A 21626-nucleotide genomic window follows, 5' to 3' on the forward strand; every position below is an offset into this window, starting at 1 on the left:
TTCAGCAGTTTATAATCAAACATCGACAAAAGAATGGATACAGACTGGCCTGCATTGAGAACATGGATGAGACTAAATTTTCACATGTCAGCCAGTCAAATGGTGAGCAAAGTTGGAAAGAAAGGTTTTTAGTGAAGACAACTGGCTCTGAGAAGAGTAGATTGACAGTTGTGCTGCCGTTCATGTCTGGCGGGATAAAGCTTAAACCAATAGTTTAAACATCAATTCCCAAAAGGAGTACTCATCCACATTCATGATAAAGGATGGATGGATGAAGGTGGCTTGAAAATATGGCCGAGGAAAGTTTGGAGTTTCCGACCAAGTGAATTATGTAAAGATGAAAGTTGTCCCATCTGGAACATTTTCAGATTTCGTGTTGTCGATGATGCTGTTGCTGAAGTTAGATCATAAAACAGTGATTCCTGGTGGTCTAACCAGCCTTGTTCAACCATTGGATGTCACTCTAAGCAAGCCTTTCAAGGATAGCATGAGAGAAAAGTGGATTGACTGGATGATTGGCGGAGAGAAGACATTCATCAAGAGAGGAAGTATACAGGCTCTGACATTAGCAATTCTATGTGAGTGGGTTGTGGAGGCCTGATATGAAATTGGAACAGAGATTTCTGTCATATCATTCAAGAAATATAGAATATTCAATGCACTTGATGACATAGAAGATTTGTGGGATGAAATGACTGATGTCAATGTGAATACTGATGAAGATGTTGACGATCCATACAATGATATCATTGAAGAAGCAGATTGGGGCACATTATTTGGTTCTGAAGATGAGGGTGATTTTTATGGATTTTAATACATGTTCAGTGCACACCCTGCTGCTAGAGTGAAATTGTATAAATTCTGATATTGGATTTTGTTTTTGAATTTGATAAATTTAATGAATTTAGTGTAAAGAAATTGTCTACCTCAATGGAGTTGGTTATTTATAAATAAAAAGTTTAAATAATACTTTCAGCTTCTTTTGCACTACTTTTGGGGAAGGGTTGGTGAGGACAGTCTCTGATGTGGCAACTCTGCGATAGCGAGACAAAAATTTTACTTGTGTAAAAATTGACCTCCCTACTTTTTGAATAAAATTTAGTCTCAGAAACTTGCCTTTTATACAAGTATATATGGTAAATTTTATCCACCAATGCTCTGCCCAGTTTAATATTTTATTCAGCTCATTCTTTAATTACACTTTTTTATTAATATCCTGAAAATGTAAATTGCTGGTTATCTGTTTAGGAAGAAAGCAGAGGTTCACAGAAATATTAACACTTCCTTTTGAAAAGAGATTTGGGAAGGGAATTAGTGAACTGTAAAGCAGGGGTGATGAGGAAGTCCCTGATGGAATAATCAGACGTAATCTCAGGGCGGATCATGCTTAGTGAGTCAGTGATATCTTCTTAGTCCAGAATTTTGTAAGTAATGGAAGAGGATCCCCTCCCCAAAGTGCAAACTTGCTAAAAGGGTTAGTTCCAAGTGATTTTATATCCTCCAACTCCCCGTGCCCCCCTCCCACTCCCTCTAGTTCCTGTAGGTTAGTTCCAGTTCCAATTCCAGTTGTTGTGTATGTGTCTATGTGTTGATCATGTGAATTTAGAGGATAAGTTTGATTAATATTACTGACAATGCAGTATATACTATAGTACAAGCTTTCAGTTGTCTAGGTTGTGCCTTTCGGAATGTGTTCTCTAAACTAAACATTTTTGTATTACTACTTTGCCTTCTGCCTTAAAGGCTTCTGATTTACCTATCTATTTGATTATATATTCAATCATTGCTCCTAATTCATCTACCACTAGGTCTGTTCTCCTATGTGCTGACCTTGGAATTAAGTTAAAGGTACTGTATAAGTGTAAGTCATTGTTGCTCACTGAGCAGTTGGTACAAAGAACAGAGATAAGTGGCATGTCTGTACAGCACAGATGCTAATCACTTCTGAAACATCAGTGTCTTTGGAATTAATGAGGACTGCAGAAGGCTCTTTATTTGATATGCAGACATCTATGGATCCTCACTAAACGCCGAACTCTTTATTTTGTGAGCACAACCTGTTACATCCAGCTGCATTCTTTTCTTGTGATGTGATTGCATTATATTCTGTAATTGCCAACATTATTTCCTTTCAGCTTGAGCCCAAGCTACATTGATCTGACTGAGTGCCCTTACATGTGGCCCTACTGCTCCCAGCCCATCTATTGTGGGGGAATGCCAACTATCGTCAATGTAACAATCTTAAATGGCATGGGTGTCACAGGTCGGATTATTGACAAGGTAAGCAATGTAATGTGATTGTGATAACAATGTTGAATTTGCAAAATCATTGAAATGTCTTTTTGCCCCTGTTTATGGGTAGTACCGATGTCTGATACCAACACTCATTTCCTCAGTAAATGCTGTATAGAATTTATCCGCATCTAACACTATGCAAAACATATACACCAGCAATGTGAGTATTCATATTTTTGAGTACATTATCTGTTAGGATCATATCTTTCAAGACTGAAATTTTCTTTTACAAAATGGAATGATTTCTCATGACCTGGTCATCTGGATGCTGGGATTTTTTTTTAGTAGAAGGTCGCAAGTTCACCTTGGAACTATCAACAAGCAGCCATCACCTGACCTGTGTGGTACTTGAGAAGGAGTTGCTTGTATGTCTTGAACTGCAAAGAACTTTAATTAATGAAAAGCTGGGAGACCAAAAGGCAGTCACATGGCAGAGGAAGCTTAAGTTGTGAGCCTGCTCTTTTGGAGGGCAGTCTCGTTGGAGAACAGGCTGAGGAAAGAAGGCTATCTTGACTGGCTCCTTTCTACCTTGCCTAAAATTTGTGTGTGGCTTTCAACCTGTAGCCAGATAACCCTCACCTGAGTGTAACTAGTCTGCATTTGGACCTGCAAAGCTGAGTTGGTGAGAACTTCCAGGCATCCAGGTCGACAGCGTTGAGACTCTGTGGACTTTATCCTTTATTTTATAACGCCACCCTCCATAGCCCATCTCTGCGAGAGAGAGACTTTATCTGTTTGTCCTTTGTCTGTGTGTGTACTGGGGAATTCTTTAGGAAGAGATAGTTATACTTCCCGATTACAGTTGCGTGTTAAACAGTACTTGCAACTTGTTAAAAGAAGTTTTGTTTTAAAACATATTAATCATTGAGTTTTTGAAAGAAGCTTGGTCAGAGTCTCTTCTTTTAGTTACTAGATGTATAGGTTCCCAATTGGCCATTCTGGTGAGAAAATTAAACATTTAAGTTAATGGTGCAGCCAGCCGAGTAATGGGGCTCGATAATTCGTGCACTCCTCCCATCCTGGTCATAACATATCCTTGTAGCCACATTCCTTTTTATTGAGTAAAATGAAATTGAATGGTAAACAAGAATTGTTTGGCGTGAGGTGGCATGATGCTTTAGTACATCTCAGTATAAATACGCAGTGCCGCAGTGCGGGTGGATGTTGTTTTGTGATTGCTTCTCCCTCAAGAAAAATTCAGATCTGAATTGCATTACTGTTCAGAGGAATCAGTTAGCGCTCCTGCTCTTCTCCACAGTGAGGGGGAGTTGTTGCAGGCTACACTTGTATAACTCCAAATAGCTGCCTTCATAGTAGCTTTGATACAGGTCTGAAAATGGTCCTGGGAAGTGCATTGTATGGGGAGGCAATCACTTTGGACAAATAAAAATATATCATCTTGTAATGTAGAATAGAGTACAATATCTGAATGCTTCAGAGACGAAATTACCTCTTAACCCAGTGCATTCAAGTTACATTCCCTAGCACAAGAACGTGATTGATTTAGCCTCTGATGTAACTGAGGATGGAAGATAGGGTAGTCAACAGCGCATACTAAGCAGCCACTGTTTCCAACTTTATTATGCTAAATGTAGACCTCTTTCCTCATTTCTCTTCCTTTCCTTTCAATCCATGAAGTCAAATTGCGAAACCAAGCCATCTATTTTCTAGATTTTCTAATCTAATTAATTTTTTAAATATAAAGAGTAGCCAAATTGGATGAAGGACAGAAAATGAAATGAGCCTTGCTCAAGGGTAAGAATGTGAAATCTTGGTGCTTGCATCAAAAAAAATAAGGAAGACATTCAGTTCAATTAGTTCATCCACCTGGAAAAATCTACAATATTCTTTAATTGCTCCATCCCACTATATGTTAAATTACTGTTTTCTCTCCACAACCTTAACTGACTGTCCATTTTTGAGTACTGACTGCTCGATCTAACTTATTTCCTGACATTAGCCCTAAATTTACTTACAGCAGTTTGAAACCATGTTTGTTTTTCCTATTGTGGTAGCGTATTTGGAAGTAGTGCCTCTTTCATAAAATTTTACTATCGTTTTATAGTGATCTCTCAGCCTCTCCAAGGCTATAGAGCTCAAATTTATCAAATCTGGTCATTCAGAATTCCATACTCTGCACCCTGAATCAGGAATGAGGCTACTCTCTACACCAATTCTGGGACTTGTATAGTTTATTAAAGGTCGACACCGGACTAAAGCTGTGGCCTGAGCAGCGTACTGCATAGCTTCAGGATAATATTTGATTTAGTAATAAAGTTGAACTGCTTACTTGCAGCCCTCCATCTGTTGGTGTTCAAAAGTTGCACTTTTTTTTTCTGTATCGATGACTGCAGAGATCAAGAGGTTATTTATCAGAGAGGTTTGATTCGTTCCATAGTTTATAATAACAAAAATAGGAAGTGGCCCACATTCGATCTCAGTCCCCTAACATTCTTGGAAAAATGTGCAAGAGATCGGCAATGATGGCCATCTCTAATATTTAAATGGATGTTATGACGTGGCAGATGTTGTGTGCCAGGCGGATCAAATCCACGAAGGAAACTTTGTTACAATTTGTAAACAATTTGTATCTTATTTCGAGATGTGTGCCTTGAATTCAAAAGTAATAAGATTATCGTGACTTCAGAGGTTTTTAGAAAACTAAATTAAACACTTATTAGCAAAAGAAAAGATTTGAAGTATGTACATAAGTCTATAAATTACTATTATAAACTCCTAAAACCCTAATTAATCTAACTCCCAGTTGCACCTCTGTTAAGGCAACAGTAAAAACAAATAGATTTAAACAGCCCCAGGCAAAGCACACCATATCCTGGACAGTGAATTTCAAAGTGAGTTTTCTTAGCTTTGGTTCCTGTAGACAGCAACTTGATGCACAGAGGCTGGAGGCTTTTCACACTTGTGTTACATCTTAGAATGCCTTCTCCTCTTACACATGGCCTCATCCCCTTTATGCATGTCTCTCCCTTTTTAATGCAAATTCCATTGTTCCGAAATGTCTTTGAAGCTTTAGCCCTCTCATAATACAAATCTTTTCATAGTACCAATTTTATCAGTAACCTTTGGGAAAAATAAACACATTGTTTGGTTTGGCTTCTTCAGGCTAGCTGTAACATCTTACCATCTCTTTGAAATTCAAACTACCCTAATTTATCTATAAATGCAAATTTTCCTCGCACCTCATCCTAAAACTTCAGCCATGTTTACGTATTTAGCATTTCAAACCTAGCTTCTTGTTGATAACTCAAAGCCCCCAGACCAGCTGTCTCCAATTCAACTAGATCCTCCCCAGACACAGAGTAACTAATCGAAACCCTACTGTGAACCCACTTTTACAATAAATCACAATAATATAATGAAAATTATTATATTTTCATGAAAAAGGAAGGGAGGATATGGAACTGTGCTAAATGACCAGTGGGGGCGCAATGCTGCTGTGCTCCTCCTCCATTTGTCGCCATGGTTTTGAGTCACACTACAATAATTTCAGCAACCTTTTAGCTTCACACATGTTTCATGTGCCTTGCCAGGGATTTAGTAGCAGTACTGTACGTTGTTGGAAATTATGGCTACTACTTGCATTTTGTGGCAAACTGTTGTCTAAATTCTCTTACAAATCTCCTTTTGTCCTTTCCTTCCCCAGCTGTTTCCTAATCCATTTTTGTTACTTGTCAGTTATACGCAAGGTTTTTTGCACACACTTTATTCTTTTCTAGCCCATATGGCAGCCGTATTTACCTCAGAATGGAGACAACATAGAGGTTGCGTTTTCCTATTCACAAGTCCTCTGGCCTTGGTCTGGATTTCTTGCTATATCGATATCTGTAACCAAGAAAGCTGCATCGTGGGAAGGCATTGCTCAGGGCCATGTTATGGTTACTGTTGCCTCACCAGCTGAAAATGATGTAAGTGTGTCAGATCAATGATTTTTCTTGTGCTTGATATGTCGTAAAACTGAAATATTGCATAGATTCAGGAAGTTATGTCCCATACTTACCTGCAAACTCATTGATGCAACAGTAAAAATGAACCCGTGATATGTGTCAAGTAACACACCAATAACAAAGAGCCCTCCTGCAGGTGACCTGTGTATATAATACATGCTTATAGTCCACAGCAGTGTGGTTGACTCATAGCTGCCTTCTGAAATAGCCTAGCAAGCCACTCTGTTCAAGAGCAATTATGATGGGCTACAAAAGCTGGCCTTGCCAGCAATGCCCACATCCCATGAAAGAATTAAAAAAACCCACTAGAATGTGTGCAAATGTGGGATAAATGTCCTGGGTATTACAACTCTGTTAGGTTCTCCTGTGTTTTGCCAGAGTCGCCTACAAAAGTTATTTCATTTCAAAGCAATATGTTGTACATGAATCATTTTGAACCTCTAGATTTCTCCAGATCTACTTGCCCATATTGATGCTAATTTTTACATGGAGATGAAGGAACAGGAATAGACTATTCAGCGTTTGGAGTCTGTTCTCCCGTTCAATTCCTGGCACTTCAACACACTTCACCTCAATGTCCTTAGCTAACCAAAATAGGGCAATCTCAGTCTTAAATTTCAATTGATCGAGCATCTACATCCTTTTTGGGAGAGGGAATGTTATGTTTCCACAGCTTTTTATGTGGGTGGAAAAAAATGCTCCTGATCTCACTGTTGAATGGTCTTGCTCCAATTTTAACATTGTGCCCTTTGTTCCGAATTCCCCCACTGGAGAGAATATCTCTATGAAATCTTTTTATTGTTTTATATGCCTGAATTAGATCATCCTCAACCTTGTAATCTCGAAGGAATACTAGCCATGTTTACGTGACATGCCCTTATAATTTAATTCTTGAAGTTTCATTACCTGTTTACAGTGTTTAGCTGTTTCTTTGTTGCCTGTGGAGCTTTGGCACTCAAAAGGGGTAACTGTATACCGCAGCTTGCTGCTTTGCTTAGCTTAGTTGACAGTGTTCTCCCCTCAGAAGTTTGTAATTCAGCCCTCACTAACACTTGAGCATAAAGTAAGCTGACATCCTGTTCAGCATGGTGCACTATCCTCCTGAGGAGATTAAATCAAGGTACAGTGTTGCTGGTCCTGTGAATGTTAAGAATCCTGTTACATTGTTTGAAGTGAGGTGTTTGTCCTGGCTAACATTTCTTCAACTAAAGTCACCAAAAAATGATTTTTGGTGGGATCTCATTGTACTCAATGGCTGCTTGGTTTACCTACCTTACTAATTTTATTTGAGTAATTTGTTGTACTTGGGACAATTTAAAATGTTTTTTACAGGTGGAATAAATCATATAAATGCAATTTTTTGACGTAATGGAGGTCGTTTAGGATGCAAGTCGATTTTTTGGAAGAAAAATGTCATTCATTACCAGCCAAACAGCCACAGATTAGAGGAAGACAAAATTATATCTAACATTTTTTTCTGCAAGTTCCCAAATTAATTTGTGGGTCATTTCTAATCTACAAGTGCTCATGAGTTTGATATAATTCCATGCCACTTCTTTCACATTTTTCTTCAAAATGTTAATACCACTAACTCAGTTCAAGGGACATTATCATTCACTCTCTCACACTCACTGTCATTGTCCTCATCCCGTCCATGTGATCACTCACCACCCACACCCAGGCATACTTACCATCTGGCCTGGCAAGTGTCCTGCTTACACTTTCTCCATCTCTAGTCACGCAGGACAAACTGGCACACAACAACAGGGAGGGGTCACAGGCCGGTGGAGGAATGCCTGAAATCAAGGTCCTCACGGACTTTGAAAACAGAGCCATCCAGCTCAAGCAGTGCCTAGACTTTAAACCTTTGAAACATGGTTAACTTTCTACAAAGTGTCTCAATCTTCCATGTTGTCCACCCATGAGGTGAAGATGTTTGAATTATGTGAAGTAATGAGCCAATCTAAAAAAATTGGGTTGTCATGGCTTTACCATATGGAAACATAATAGTGCCATTAACTTTCAATTTTGCTCGGGGTTTCTTCCAAGCTGTTGTCAGTTCCCAGCAAAAAAACACCTTCAGTGAAGGAGAAATGTAACAAAAAAAGGTTACAGAAAAATAGGTAAATTAGAAACTAGAATGGAGAGCAACCAGAATTCAATACTAAAGGAACAAAATTAAGGCATTAAATTCAGTATAAAATTTGCTTTCTCCAATTTTGCTTTTGCAAGCCTGTCTTGCTTTTAGATAAGGCAGGGAAAAGAGTTCCTAATTTTTTGACTTATTGTCACTCATTGACACTAATATTCACATAAATCCTTCTGATCAGCTTTTCAGTGTTTATTGAGTTAATTCTATGTGCTATCTGCACCACTGGCTATGATCTGAAACGAGTGTCCTTTGGGGAACATGAAGTGGCTATCATAGCTTCCCAGGAACAATTCAGACTATCAATTCTGATAAATAATTTATGTGATCTTGCAATTTAAGTCAAATTAGTTGTTCAGGAGCCACTTTTCAATGTTGGAGATTATCGTTTCCAAATATTTTGGGTGCAGGGCAGACTAAGAGTTAAATAGGATTTTCTAATTTTTTTTGCTGAGTAGCCTGAAATTAGTGTGCAGTGCGTTGACAATTTTTGCAAATGTCTGTGTAGTGTTAACTAGTCCTCTCTGTTCCTCTTCTTAAGTCGAACAACGGTAATGAAATGACATCAACTGTGAAGCTGCCAGTCAAGGTGAAGATCATTCCAACACCGCCTCGCAGTAAGAGAGTCCTGTGGGATCAGTATCACAACCTACGTTACCCACCTGGTTACTTTCCAAGGGATAACCTGCGCATGAAAAATGATCCACTAGATTGGTGAGTTCCTTCAAGGATTCCTGTTGATCTATGTTTATTCTCTTCACAGTTCCTGTGCTATATTTTGAGTGAAAAACTCCAGTTTTATTGAAGTAGCGTGTGCTGATGGAAGCAGCAAGATAACTATAGAAGGAGTTAAAACAAATATGTTCCGTGGTTTGCAAATTTTATTAATGTGTGTGTTGACATTGGTATATCATTTGGATCCAAACTCTGAAAAACAGTTCTTTGCTGTAACGTTAATGTAATTGAAAAATCCTAATTGTAATAAATGAGAAGACTATTTTAACCTGACAAGCTGGTCTCTTTACAGTCCCTCTGTTGGAAGGGAATATTGCTTAATAGAGCACTGAGCACAAACTTCTAATGTAGATTTGACACGAAAATATTGGCTATTTGGTTCATTTGGTACTTATTTTGCAGACGTTAAAACCATTTTGGCAGATGGTGGTGGAGTGCAATTTTGCCACTCCCCAAAGGGACAGAGCCCACTTGGAAAAGCCAACCTTAATGTATTCATGTTAACATTTTTAGGAGTTGATCTGTGAGGCTGAAACATGGAGCAGTTTGCATTCTTTCAACAAGTGCTCATGTACCGACCTGACTGGAAGGCAGTGAGGATATAGCACAATGCTACTGCAAAGTGGCTGGGAGATATAGAACAAGCTGCAACTGCCAGTTCCTGTAATTGAAAGTTGATTGAATGAGGAAAGATGTCAATTAGCTTTAATATTGTATATTCTTTCTTGTTGAGCTTCAGCCGTGACATCTGGAGAAACTTGATTTAAGAGATTCAAACATGGGAAATGACATGGGTTTGGGAGGCAACAATGTGTTCAAGGACATTGAAGAGGCAAGAGAGGTTGGAGATGGAGTGATAGAAGGATTGAGGGTAGATTTAGAGGGGTTACTAATGGCAACTTTGCAAGGAAGGGGGCAGCACCTGCAAAGTGAGTGAAAAATGGTAGCTTGCATCAATGCCAGAAAGGGAAGTTGGATAGCTAGTGGTAATGGAGTCAAAGGGATAAGAGATGTATCCCAAGGATATGATGAGCTCTAAGAGGGGTGGGGAGGGATGGGACAAACTAGTAAAAACTGATCAGGGCTTGGACCAGGGATACCCCAAGACAAAGGGAAGGGAAGCAGACTCAGCTCCTTACACATTGGAGATGAAGGTCGAGGAAGCAAGGTTTAGGGTTGAAGGAGGCTTGGTAGTGGAGAAAAGAAAGCTGGCTATTATCTTTGCTCTGGCCTTAGCATAGTGGGTGGTTTTAGCAGAGGAAAGGGATATCTTGATAGCACTTGATGTGATCCAGTTAGATACATTGATGGTTGTTAGCTTTATTTATCTTATTGGTACCAATATGCTTTGTAAAAAATCACACTTGAAGAACCTTACCGACCACTATTAGAAGCTATTAGGTAGCTCAAAATGATCTCAAGATGTAAGCTAGTTTGAAAGTGCAAGTTCTATTGATGTTGGCTGGTTATTTTTCAGTTGAAAATTTAACATGCTTACATTACTACTCGACCATATTAAAATTTCCTCAAAGTATTTAAATGTAAGATTATTTCAACAATGAAATAAACTATTCCAATGTACATTTCTTATTTCTTTTAATTAGGAATGGTGACCACGTCCATACAAATTTTAGGGATATGTACCAGCACTTGCGTAGCATGGGATATTTTGTGGAGGTACTCGGAGCACCTATCACCTGTTTTGATGCCAGCCAGTATGGTATGTTTTATATTAAACTTTTATCTGCTAAACTTTCCCTCCATCAAAAAGTTTAAAGTGTTGATTTTCGCTGCGTAGTGTTCAGTACCATTCAGTCCAGTACCATTTAGAATTCCTGGACAACATTCAGGATTGGCTGATGAATGGCAAACATTCGCACCACACAAGTGCCAGGCAATGACCATTTCCAACAAAAGAGAATCTAATCGTCTTCCCTTGATATTCAATGGCATGATAATTGCTGAAAACCCCCACCATCAACATTCTGGGGATTACTATTAACCAGAAACTTAATTGGAGAGACTATCTTCAACCAAAACTGTCACGTGGATGATTCATCTAAATCTACTTCTGAAGTCCCAGCATCTCAGATGCCAGTCTTCAGCCAATCTGATTCACTCCACGTGATACCAAGCAGCTGAAGGCAATGGATACTGCTATAGCTCTGGGCTCTGACCACATCCCGGCAATAATACTGAAGACTTATGCTATGTCCCTAATTAGGCTGTTCCAGTACAGCTTAAATACTAGCATCCGCCTGACAATGTGATAGGTATGTCCTATACACAAAAAGCATCTGGCGAATGACTGCCCCATCAACCTCCCCTCCATCAGCAGCAAAGTGACGGAGGGTGTCATCGACATTGGTATCAAGCAACACTTGCACAGCAATGACTTACTCACTGATATGCTGTTTGGGTTCTGCCAGGGCCACTCAGCTCGTGAGCTCATTACATCCTTGGTCCAAACATGGACAAAAGAACTGAACTCAAGGGCAGGTGGGAGTGACAGTCCTTGACATCATGGCAGTATTTGGCGGAGTATGGCATCAAGGAGCCCTGGAAAAATTGAAGTCAGTGGGAACCATGGGGGAAAACTCTCCACTGATTGGAGTCATCCTAGCACAAAGGAAGATGGTTGTAGTTGTTGGGGACCAATCAGCTTGGCCCCAGGACATTGCTCCAGGAGTTCCTCAGGGTAGTGTCCTAGGCCCAACCCACTTCAACTGTTTCATCAATGACCTTCCCTACATCATAAGGCCAGAAGTAGGATGTTCATTCACCATTGTAATAATTTTCAGCACCATTTTCAACTCCACAGATACTGAAACAGTCTGTGCCCATATGCAGCAAGACCTGAACATGTTTCAGGCTTGGGCTAATATGTGACAAGTAACATTGGTACCAGGTAATGACCACCTCCAGCAAGAGAGAATCCAGCCATCACCCTTTGACATTCGGTGACATTACCATCACTGAATCCCCCACTATCAATGTTCTGGGGATTACCGTTGACAAGAAATTGAACTGGACCAGCCATATAAATACTGTGGCTACAAGAGTAGGTCAGAGGCTGGGAATTTTGAGGTAACTTAGTCACCTGCTAACTCCCCAAAGTCTGTGCACTGTTTAAAAGGCACAAGTCAGGAGTGTGATAGAATACTCTCCAGTTGCCTGGGTGAATGTAGCTCCAAAAACTCTTGAAGCTTGACATCATCCAGGACAAAGAACTGCATCCACCACCTTAAACAGTCATTTACTCCTCCATTGATACACAGTGGCAGCAGTTGCACCATCTACAAGATACTCTGCAGCAACTCATCAAGGCTCCTTCAACAGCACCTTCCAAACCCATGGCCTCCACCACCTAGAAGAAGAAAGGCAGTAGGTGCCTTTCAAAGAGCACTGCTCTTTGAAAACTCCCCTCCTGGTTATACACCATCTGACTTGGAACTATATCGCCATTCTTTCACTGACATTGGGTCAAATTCCTAGAACTTCCTCCCTTACAGCACTGCAGGTATACTTACATCACGTGGCTACAAGAGCAGGCCAGAGGCTTGGAATCCTGCAGCAAGTAACTCACCTCCTAACTCCCTATCCACCATCTACAGGCATTATTCAGGAGTGTGACGGAGTACTGTCCACTTCCCTGGATGATTGCAGCTCCAACAACTCTCAAGCCTGACAAAATACGGGAGAAAACAGCCTGCTTGATTGGCACCCCTTACACAAACATTCACTCCCTCCAGCACTGACGAACATTGGCAGCAGTGTGTATCATCTGCAAGATGCACTGCAGGTGCTCAGCAAGGCTTCTTAGGCAGCACCTTCCAAACCCATGACTGCTGCCATCTAGGACAAGGGCAGCAGACACATGGGAACACCACCACCTGGAAGTTCCCCTCTAAACCACTCACCATCCTGACTTGGAAATATAACGCCATTCCTTCACTGTCACTGGGTCAAAATCTTAGAACTCCCTCACCATCATCCCCACCTCGAGGACAATTAGGGAAGGAAAATAAATGCTAGCCTAGTCAGCGATGCCCGCATCCCATAAGTGAATTTTTAAAATTGCAGCTGTTAAGGGTATCATACCACTACCCTTCCAAAAGGCTTTTGGAGGGATGGGCATTAAATGCTGGCCTTGCCAACGAAGCTCTCATCCCACAAACAAATTTTTTAAAAGTTTAATAGGACTATTGTGGAAGTTTTGTGTTCAAATACAGCTCTCCTGAGGATAGTACATGAAGTTTTGCAAACCAATCTTAAGGCTTCAGGTGATGAGCATGAAATAAGATTTTCAAATTGGTACCTGCCAAATCACAAGACTCTGAACCTCAAATTGCTGAAGGCCTTGGGCTTCAGTAAAGACTATTCTCCACCTGGTTCCTGATGGTCTCTAAGTCTTTCCCAGTGTTTTGTTTTCCTGCAGTTTTAAGCTTAGTCTGAATTAACTTGCTGGTGAGTGGATTGAGTGCTGACAAAACATAACTGCTCACTTCCTTTGTTGGTAGGTGGCAGAGAGAGGCACTGTGCCAGCCCTAAACAATGTTTTTGTGTTTTGAAGTGAAGTTCTGGTTAACTCGCAGGCTTTCGGAGATGTGCAGCATGCAGGCTTTCTTCTTGTCTGCTGTTGATACTTTAAACTTAGTCTACCAATGAACATCTAATGTGGAACTTTTTAATAGAGCAGTGTTCCACAGTACATTTTTGAGGGTTGTTAATCATGTATGCTGAAATTAATTTGCCAATATTGCCTCCACCTCCATGAATCATTAAACCAGGCTACCTTATCACTGCTCTGCGCATTGATTGGGAGGTGGGGCCAAGCTGCAGACAGGTGGAATGTATGGCTGCAGTTTTCCTAGCCTGTCAGCATTCAAAAGATAGCAGAAGTTTCAGATTGCCTTTCTTTGGCAGAAGTTTAGTGGAGTTGCAATATCGGCCTTCCAATTGCCAGAATTAATTGAGGCATACTATATAAGTATAACCATTTGCTTCTTTCTCTTTGAAGGACCACCTAGTTAGAGGTCTCAGTTATGAAGGGGTTTTATGGAGCGGAGATGTTTCCTCTGTGAGGGGTCATAATTTCAAGATAGTTGCCAGAAAATCCAGTGGAGATTTCAGGCAAAATGTCTTTACCCAGAAAATGGTTATTAGGTGGAACTTGTTACCCCAGGAGCTGCTTGAGGCATAGGTGCATTTAAGATGAAGCTTGAAAAGTGCATGAGGAATTTGCTTGTAATAACCAGAATGAGGTACTTTTTCATGTTTGGATGAGAAGAACACTGTTACATGACTTCTATGTAAACTATTGAAAGGTCATGTTAGTGGTTGAAATACAATTAAAAGTTGAAGACAACCGTATGCAAAGTAAACAATATTGCATTTATTTTGCTTGGAAGCATTGGCTGCTGGGCTTTATCCAAGGCACCGTGTTCCAATGAAAATTTTTGGTTTGCTTTCTGAAACTATTTTGAGGCTTGACTAACTTTTCAGGCAAGAGCATACCCCCAGCTGTAATACTACTAGGGTTTGAGCTGGCTTGAAAGGCAGTTCTGTGATTAACTGCATTTAAGGCCTATTTAATGCAGCCATTTGAATTATTGGGATATGCTTCCAGCTATGAATCGGTGGTGCTTTTTCCCCTGCAGGTACCCTGCTGATGGTAGACAGTGAAGAAGAGTACTTTCCTGAGGAGATTACTAAACTGAGGCGAGATGTTGACAATGGCCTTTCTGTAATTGTCTTTAGTGATTGGTACAACACATCTGTAATGAGAAAAGTGAAATTCTATGATGAAAATACAAGGTATAAACATACTGTATTGCCTTTTACTTGATTTTATATTTCTCTCACCCCTCTCCACACTCAAGGTATCTCGTGGTAAAATAGTTTTCTTAAAAAGAAATGTTAGCTTAGGTAGAATGCACATCTTCCCTTTTTTCAAGTGGTATTGGAGCTATTTTTGGATCTCCAGTTTCTATCTTTTACAATAACTAAAAGCCATTTGGCTAATCAGTGGTCATTCCTTCAATACTCAAGTACACCTGTTCTAGCATTCAACTGCATTGAAGATGTCCTAAAGTTTTAGTTTCTGCTACCTTGCTTGTCTGATAATCCCAATAATTTATCTAAGTGAAGACATTCTTCATCATTTGCCTCTAAACTTTGCAGTGACTTTCATTTAAGGTCAATGGTCCTACAATCTGATTTGCTCTGAAGTAACATCTATATTTACCAAATATATGCGCACTCAATGTAAAATTCATCCTCACAGAATAACTGTGTAGAAAATTATAACTTTTCACCTTCCATCTTAAATCCTTCTTTCCAACTAATATTCTTTATCACAAATCAATCCAAGTCTGCCTTTCTTTTTTAAAGAAAAGCACCACATGTGGTACTAGGCTAATCTGCTCAGGAAGTACTAAGTTTGATACCAGGCATGTGCTAGGTTGGTTAAATCTCCATTGGGGTATGACCATGTGGCATTGCCTGGGCAAAAATCTGCCAATCTTCTGTTCAGCATCCTTTAATCCTAGTTGCTGTGTGTGTGAATGTTGAATGCAAACAGAATCCGATTTAGCTGTGATGCCAAGTATGATTGAACAGTCATAATTTTTGAATGGCTGCCTGGGGTCTATGAAAGATATGTACTAGATGGTGACACCTTTTAAAGTATAACTCAGGAGCAGTCATGATTTTAAACAGGAAGGTGAGAAAATTAGTCAGAATAAAAAATAGTTCTTGCGGTGCCTTTTAGTTCACATTAACAAAAGTTAATTGCACCAACTAACTAAAGCAGTACCTAACTGTGATTGTTCCTTGCTTGTCCCTTGGTTGTAGGCAGTGGTGGATGCCAGATACTGGAGGGGCGAACATCCCAGCACTGAATGACCTGTTATCGGTTTGGGGCATGGCTTTCGGTGATGGCTTGTACGAAGGAGATTTCAGCATGGCAAACCATGACAGTGAGATTCTAACTGTGTTACCTTGAACTGCCTACAATGTAGCACTTCATTTTTTGTGCATGATTATACCGGAAGTGTTTCAATACGAAAAGTCCTTTTTATGGATATTCTAAGTTTCCAGCAAAATAATTTCATGGTTAATGCTTTTTTTGGATGTTGAATGAATATATCTGAATTTCATAAATGCTCTTGACCTACTTTCCTTTCTAACCCCAATGCCCAAAAAAATCAAAATTTAATTTTTCCCATTGTGTTCTCTGTATTTGAAAGTGTGAATGTTGATTTGATGCTAACCATGTGGTCACAACAATGTTGGGCCAGTGAGATACATGCCTTAATGTTCAGAGGTTACTGCTGGTGATGATGTAAGACTGTAAATTCATGGACATGCACCTTCAGTGCAGAAAACCATGTCATTGTATGAAAAATTTCCAATCATAGGATTACGACACAAACAGGCCATTTGGCCCAACGAGTGCATGTTGGCAATTTTTCGCCACATTTGAGCCTGCTCCCATCTTTCCTCCTACCATTTACATCTTACAACTTTATGTCTACCATTGTAACCTTCCCTTCCCCTCTCCCTCATGTTTGTCTAGTCCCCCCACTTAAATGCATCTACACTATGCCCTTCAACCACTCCCTGTGGTAGCAAGTTCCACGTTCTTATCACTCTTTGGATAAAGAAATTCTTTCTGAATTCTCTGTTGAATTTCATGGTGACTATCTAATATTGGTGGTTTTAAGTATGCAGTTCCCCAAAAGAGGAAACATTCCATTAAGGGCTGGAGAGGGGGGTACATAAGGTTACGAAGCATGGGGGCCAGTACTCTCGGCGGGGTTGGAGCCGGGCTCATTGGCTGAGTAGCCTATCACATGGGATGGTCTCTCTGCCAGATTGGTTGTTTTGAGTGTCCAAAGCAGCCAATCAGATGTGTAGACAATCCTGATTGACAGGCTACTGAGCCAATATTTGCTGCTGTTCTGAATAACAGCAATCTGGCTGAATAGAATGTGCCAGATTCCCCAGTCCCTCTTGCTTACCTTGTGGACTATTCTGTTTCTGTTGGGCATTGTTGGGTGCTCTTCAGACATGGCTGGGGGAAGCTGAACACAAGGTAAGGTAAGGGCCAAGTACCTCTACAATTAGTTTATCCCTAGAAGGCTCCTTCTGACCTCTCGATAGTGTGGCCCTGGCTGTTACCGACCCAACCTCTCTTAATCGTGTGGCCCCTTCCCTGGCTTCCCAACCTCTTCTTTTGAGGCGATGGTGTCTGTGGAATGTGCGCTACCTGTGGCAAAAGCAAGGCCGGTGTTAGTTAAACCCAACCTCTTAGCTCGGCCCTGGTCCCCTCCTGTTCCCTAGTGACCAGGACTTGGGGCTTGTAGTCTGTCTCCCTCTAGCTCTGTTTCTTAAGTGAAAAGGCAAAAAAAGGTTTTATTAGTTAGCTGTGCTGCTTGGCACTTTTAATGGTCATTTTTATTAAATGCTCATTTTTAAAAGTTATCAATTTATTGCTTTGGCTTTTTTTTTTGCTCAGCAAGTTGTTTGTTTTCTCTATACCTTTGAAATTCATGTTAATGTTGTGCCAAACCAGATCTGAGACAATTGCTACTGGGTTTCTTGCTGAAGGAGATTGAGAACCTCACAAGAAGCCTGATTGATTGCTTTTTGGGGGGGGCTAGCAAAAGAAATTATTTTTGCTCCAAAAGAAACAGTAAGTGTTGGAAATGCTCAGCACAGCTGGCGGCATCTGTGCAGAGGGCAATTGAGGTCAGTGACCCTTCATAAAAACTAATGCAGATAGTGAACCTGACACATTGACTCTGTGTAACTCTCCACAGATGCTGCCTGACCTGCTGAGTATTTCCTCTATTTTCTGTTTATATTTCAGATTTCCAACATCTGCAGCATTGTGTTCTCCTATTATATGCTCCATGCTGGGCTTTAGTGAGTGTGGTTAATTTAAATTTAAAATGAAAAAATATTTATCACTCAATGTAAAGTGTAATTTTTCTTTCAACAAAGCCCATTTTTGTGGATAGAAATAGCATATTATTGCAGGTGAATGGGTGGTGCTAATTTACTGAAAGGTTTGCCATGTTTCAATTTGGAACTGAAACCAGGAATCATGTGCCAATCAAAAAGATTTTTTCGTTTGTAAATAGGGGTTGTTGCTAGCGGTGCTTGAGGTTCAAGTCTTTTACATGTCGCTATCCAGATATTGCATAGGGCCAGGCTCAAAGAAGCAGAGATGATTGCATAATATGAATGACCAAGTTGTCTGTAATTGCCTGACAAAGCCGTGAAGGCTTTGTTTGGGGTTCAGAAGAGATTTACTAGAATGGCTCCAGGTCTGAGGGATTACAGAGAAGCTGCGGTTGTTCTCTTCAGAGCCAAGAACCCTGAGGAGATTTGATGGAGGCGTATAAAATAATGAAGGGTTTAGATAGATAGAATAAGTAGAAACTGCTTCCAATGGATGAAGAATCAATAATCAGGTGACTCAGATTTAACTTCATTCAAGCTGATTGACAAAAGAATCAGCAGTGAGGAAAAACTTGTACACGAGAAATGGTTAGGATTTGGAATTTGGTCCCTCTCTGGTATTGTGATGGAAACACGTTCAAATTGTTGTTCAAAAGGGAATTGGATGAATATTATGAGAAGAAAGATTTGTAGGGAAAGGTGGGGTGGGGGGGGTGGGTGTTGCTGCTGTGGATGTGGTAGGACTGACTGGACTCTTCCAAAGGACTTGATGGGCTGAATGGCCTCCTCTTGTGCCAAGACCTCTATTTGGCCACCCCTCAGCTGCCTTTTATCAAAAGTGACTCCACCTGTCAGTCCTTTCCTGATATGTATACCCATGCATTTTAAGTATAATCCTTGTAAATCTTCTCTGCACCTTCCCCAGTGCCTCAGATCCTGTTTATAATATGGCAACCAGAACTGCACGCAGTACTCACTCAGCCTAACCCAGGTTTGATACATGTTTAGCATAACATTCAGGCTAGTGCTTGAAATATTGTCCTATATTTGTCAGCATATCCTAGTATAGGATGAGCATTTTTATTTTCAGTCCAAAAGCTGCTTTATATGGAAATTCACAGTATGGTTTACAGAAATATTCTGAAATAAAAGCAAAATGCTTCTGCTTTCCTTTCAGTGTACTATGCTTCAGGGAGCAGTATTGCGAAATTTCCTGAGGATGGTCTTGTTCTTGCTCAAACTCTAAAGGATCAAGGTAGGAACTATAATTTAGCAACTGTACTTTACTCTCTTCTTGCAGGGTGGACAGACACTGATACCCAATCAAGAGACCTGGCATCGAGGAGACCTTTAAACCACACCCTGCCGTTGCATACGAACCTGCACCCTTCCCCACCTGCTGGCAGCCCCCTTCCTGCAACCCACATTCTTCCCCTCTTGCCTGTCCCCGAAGATTCAGTGCTGATACCTGTTTGAAGTCGTCTGCATTACCAACATAGCCACCACTCCCAGTGGCGCTGAGGTACTGGAGAGCTGCCGGCCACTGGCTGGTAGCTGTCAGGGGCAGGACTTCTGGCCGACAGGAGGCTTGATCACAAGGGAGATCTGACACTGTCCATTTAAGTGCCTGGCTGCACGTAAAGAGCATTGGGCCTCCTGAAGAGGAGTAATGTGGGGCTCCCAACAATTCTGCACCTGATTTGGAGGGGGAGGGTGGGATGGGAATCTCCTGTCACACAAACTAAGTTCCACCCTTTGTCTTTCCTCTGTCACTGGCCATCAGTGTCTACTTGGCCACAATGCAGAAGTAAAAGCCACCATAAAATAAACACTTGAAACCAAATTTATAAACAAAATCATGTCATGTTGCATTCAAAAGTCAGTAACCTCCCTTGTGCATTCTTGTGGTACCTCTCTTCCATTTAATCAGCCTGTCCAATGGTCCTGCTTAGTGTTACACCATTGGCTGCAGCATGACTGGTGGACTTTCAGAGGAAGGGACTGCAGATGGCCTTTGAAGTTGGCCTTGAGCAGCTCTGGGCCTAAAACATGCAACTGCAGACTACGCCATATTGGTAAGGGTGGCAGAGTCTGGGCTGGCTGGTTTACAAGGCAACAGCAATGACGCTGGTGGAGTGACAATGTTGGGAGTATGCTGTCTTCCTGAGAGAGAACAGGAGGTTTGTGCTTCATGGACCCATTGCCAGTTGTTCAGAGCAGTGTCTGAGGAATCTTAATTGTATGTTGTTGCACTGCTGTGACACCTTGCAAGTCCTTTTGCACACTACTAATACATGTTCAGTGACAGCAGTTTGAATTTCTATTGCAACTCTCAATTTTGGATGGCTCCTTGTGCTGCATTGAAAGCTCTGATATTGGCTATCAGATTGTGCATTGTTGTTGGGTCTGTAAGTGTGTAAACAGAGTTGGCCATCATTTCCATGCTGGAAAGGGTTGGCTCAGCACAAAGCCCTGTGTCAAGTTGGTGCCAGTCTCCTCTGTGCTCCTTGACATTAACCCCTGGCTTTCTGGCAGGCTTCCCCATGCATCAAGTATTTTGTTGTGCACACTCATCTGTTGTCTTCTGCAGGCTTCTCCATCGAATTGCTCACCTCTGTCCCCTGCAGCAGTGCCCTGCAACTTGTTGACACCTGTGCTGTCCTTGCGCCCGGTACCCTGCTGCATGTAGATCCTGCTTCTGTGCTATCCTTTAAATTACATGTAATGTCAGTACCTGAGTTGATGGCTGTGAATGTGAAATCAATTTATTGTACGTGACCTTTATCACTCTCTTGCTGTTTCTCCATTGCCTGGTCAAGGCACAAAATGTTAAAGTTGTGGTGCAGGGAGGGGATTGGGAAATAGTAGGAGATGCATGGCTATAGCATCTGCAGCTTTTAAATTGAATGTGTGTGTGTGGAAATGGGGAAGGATTAGGTTTGATAGCATCAAATATGGTCTCAGCAATGGCCAGCACCCTCCTACATGGAGGTTAGGGCACGTAGGCATGCTTAAATCCCGTCTTTGGTTGGACACCACCTTGTCTTGCAAGAGAGAGGGACATGTGTCTGAGTGTCATGCCATCTGTTTGATTGTCATTATTGAATAGACAGCAGTGTGTGCAGCCTGTGAGATGTGGGAGTGAGCATTGCAGTGGTGCTAAGCACACAAATGGGTGGCCTGAGTTCTGATTGGTAGAGATAGGGTAGATGAATGAGGATGTAGTGAGTTGAACAGTGTATTAGGCTAGTTTGTAAGATGAGGGATTTGAAGTTGCATTCAGTGGCCTTGCTCATTCATGGAAGGTCCTTTAACTTGTTGTGACCCTGTTTCCAGGTTCTCAGGGCCTGACTCATAACATTGATCTCCCCCCTAGCTACCTGCTCCCACTGCTTTCTAAGCATATGTCTGGAGGACCACCTGGACCTCTGCAGATTCAGCGCATCTCTATTACTTCCCACCTCCTCCACCAAGGTCTCCAGTGCAATGTCCAAAAACCTTGGAACCCGTGT

At 41.1% G+C, this 21626-nt stretch overlaps 1 protein-coding gene across 5 annotated transcripts in view; it reads left to right on the forward strand.

The window, feature by feature from the left end:
* mbtps1 (membrane-bound transcription factor peptidase, site 1) overlaps positions 1-21626 on the forward strand; it is a 160434-nt gene that overhangs the window by 117397 nt on the left and 21411 nt on the right. For all 5 annotated transcript variants that reach the window (XM_041191447.1, XM_041191449.1, XM_041191448.1 and 2 more), the window contains exons 12-18: positions 2136-2280; positions 6033-6221; positions 8951-9123; positions 10749-10864; positions 14805-14961; positions 16000-16124; positions 19292-19369. In XM_041191447.1, the coding sequence (XP_041047381.1) occupies positions 2136-2280; positions 6033-6221; positions 8951-9123; positions 10749-10864; positions 14805-14961; positions 16000-16124; positions 19292-19369 (983 nt within the window). The remainder of the gene's footprint in view (positions 1-2135; positions 2281-6032; positions 6222-8950; positions 9124-10748; positions 10865-14804; positions 14962-15999; positions 16125-19291; positions 19370-21626) is intronic.

Source organism: Carcharodon carcharias, chromosome 7, assembly GCF_017639515.1.
Source record: "Carcharodon carcharias isolate sCarCar2 chromosome 7, sCarCar2.pri, whole genome shotgun sequence".
In the NCBI taxonomy this organism is placed as follows: domain Eukaryota; kingdom Metazoa; phylum Chordata; class Chondrichthyes; order Lamniformes; family Lamnidae; genus Carcharodon; species Carcharodon carcharias.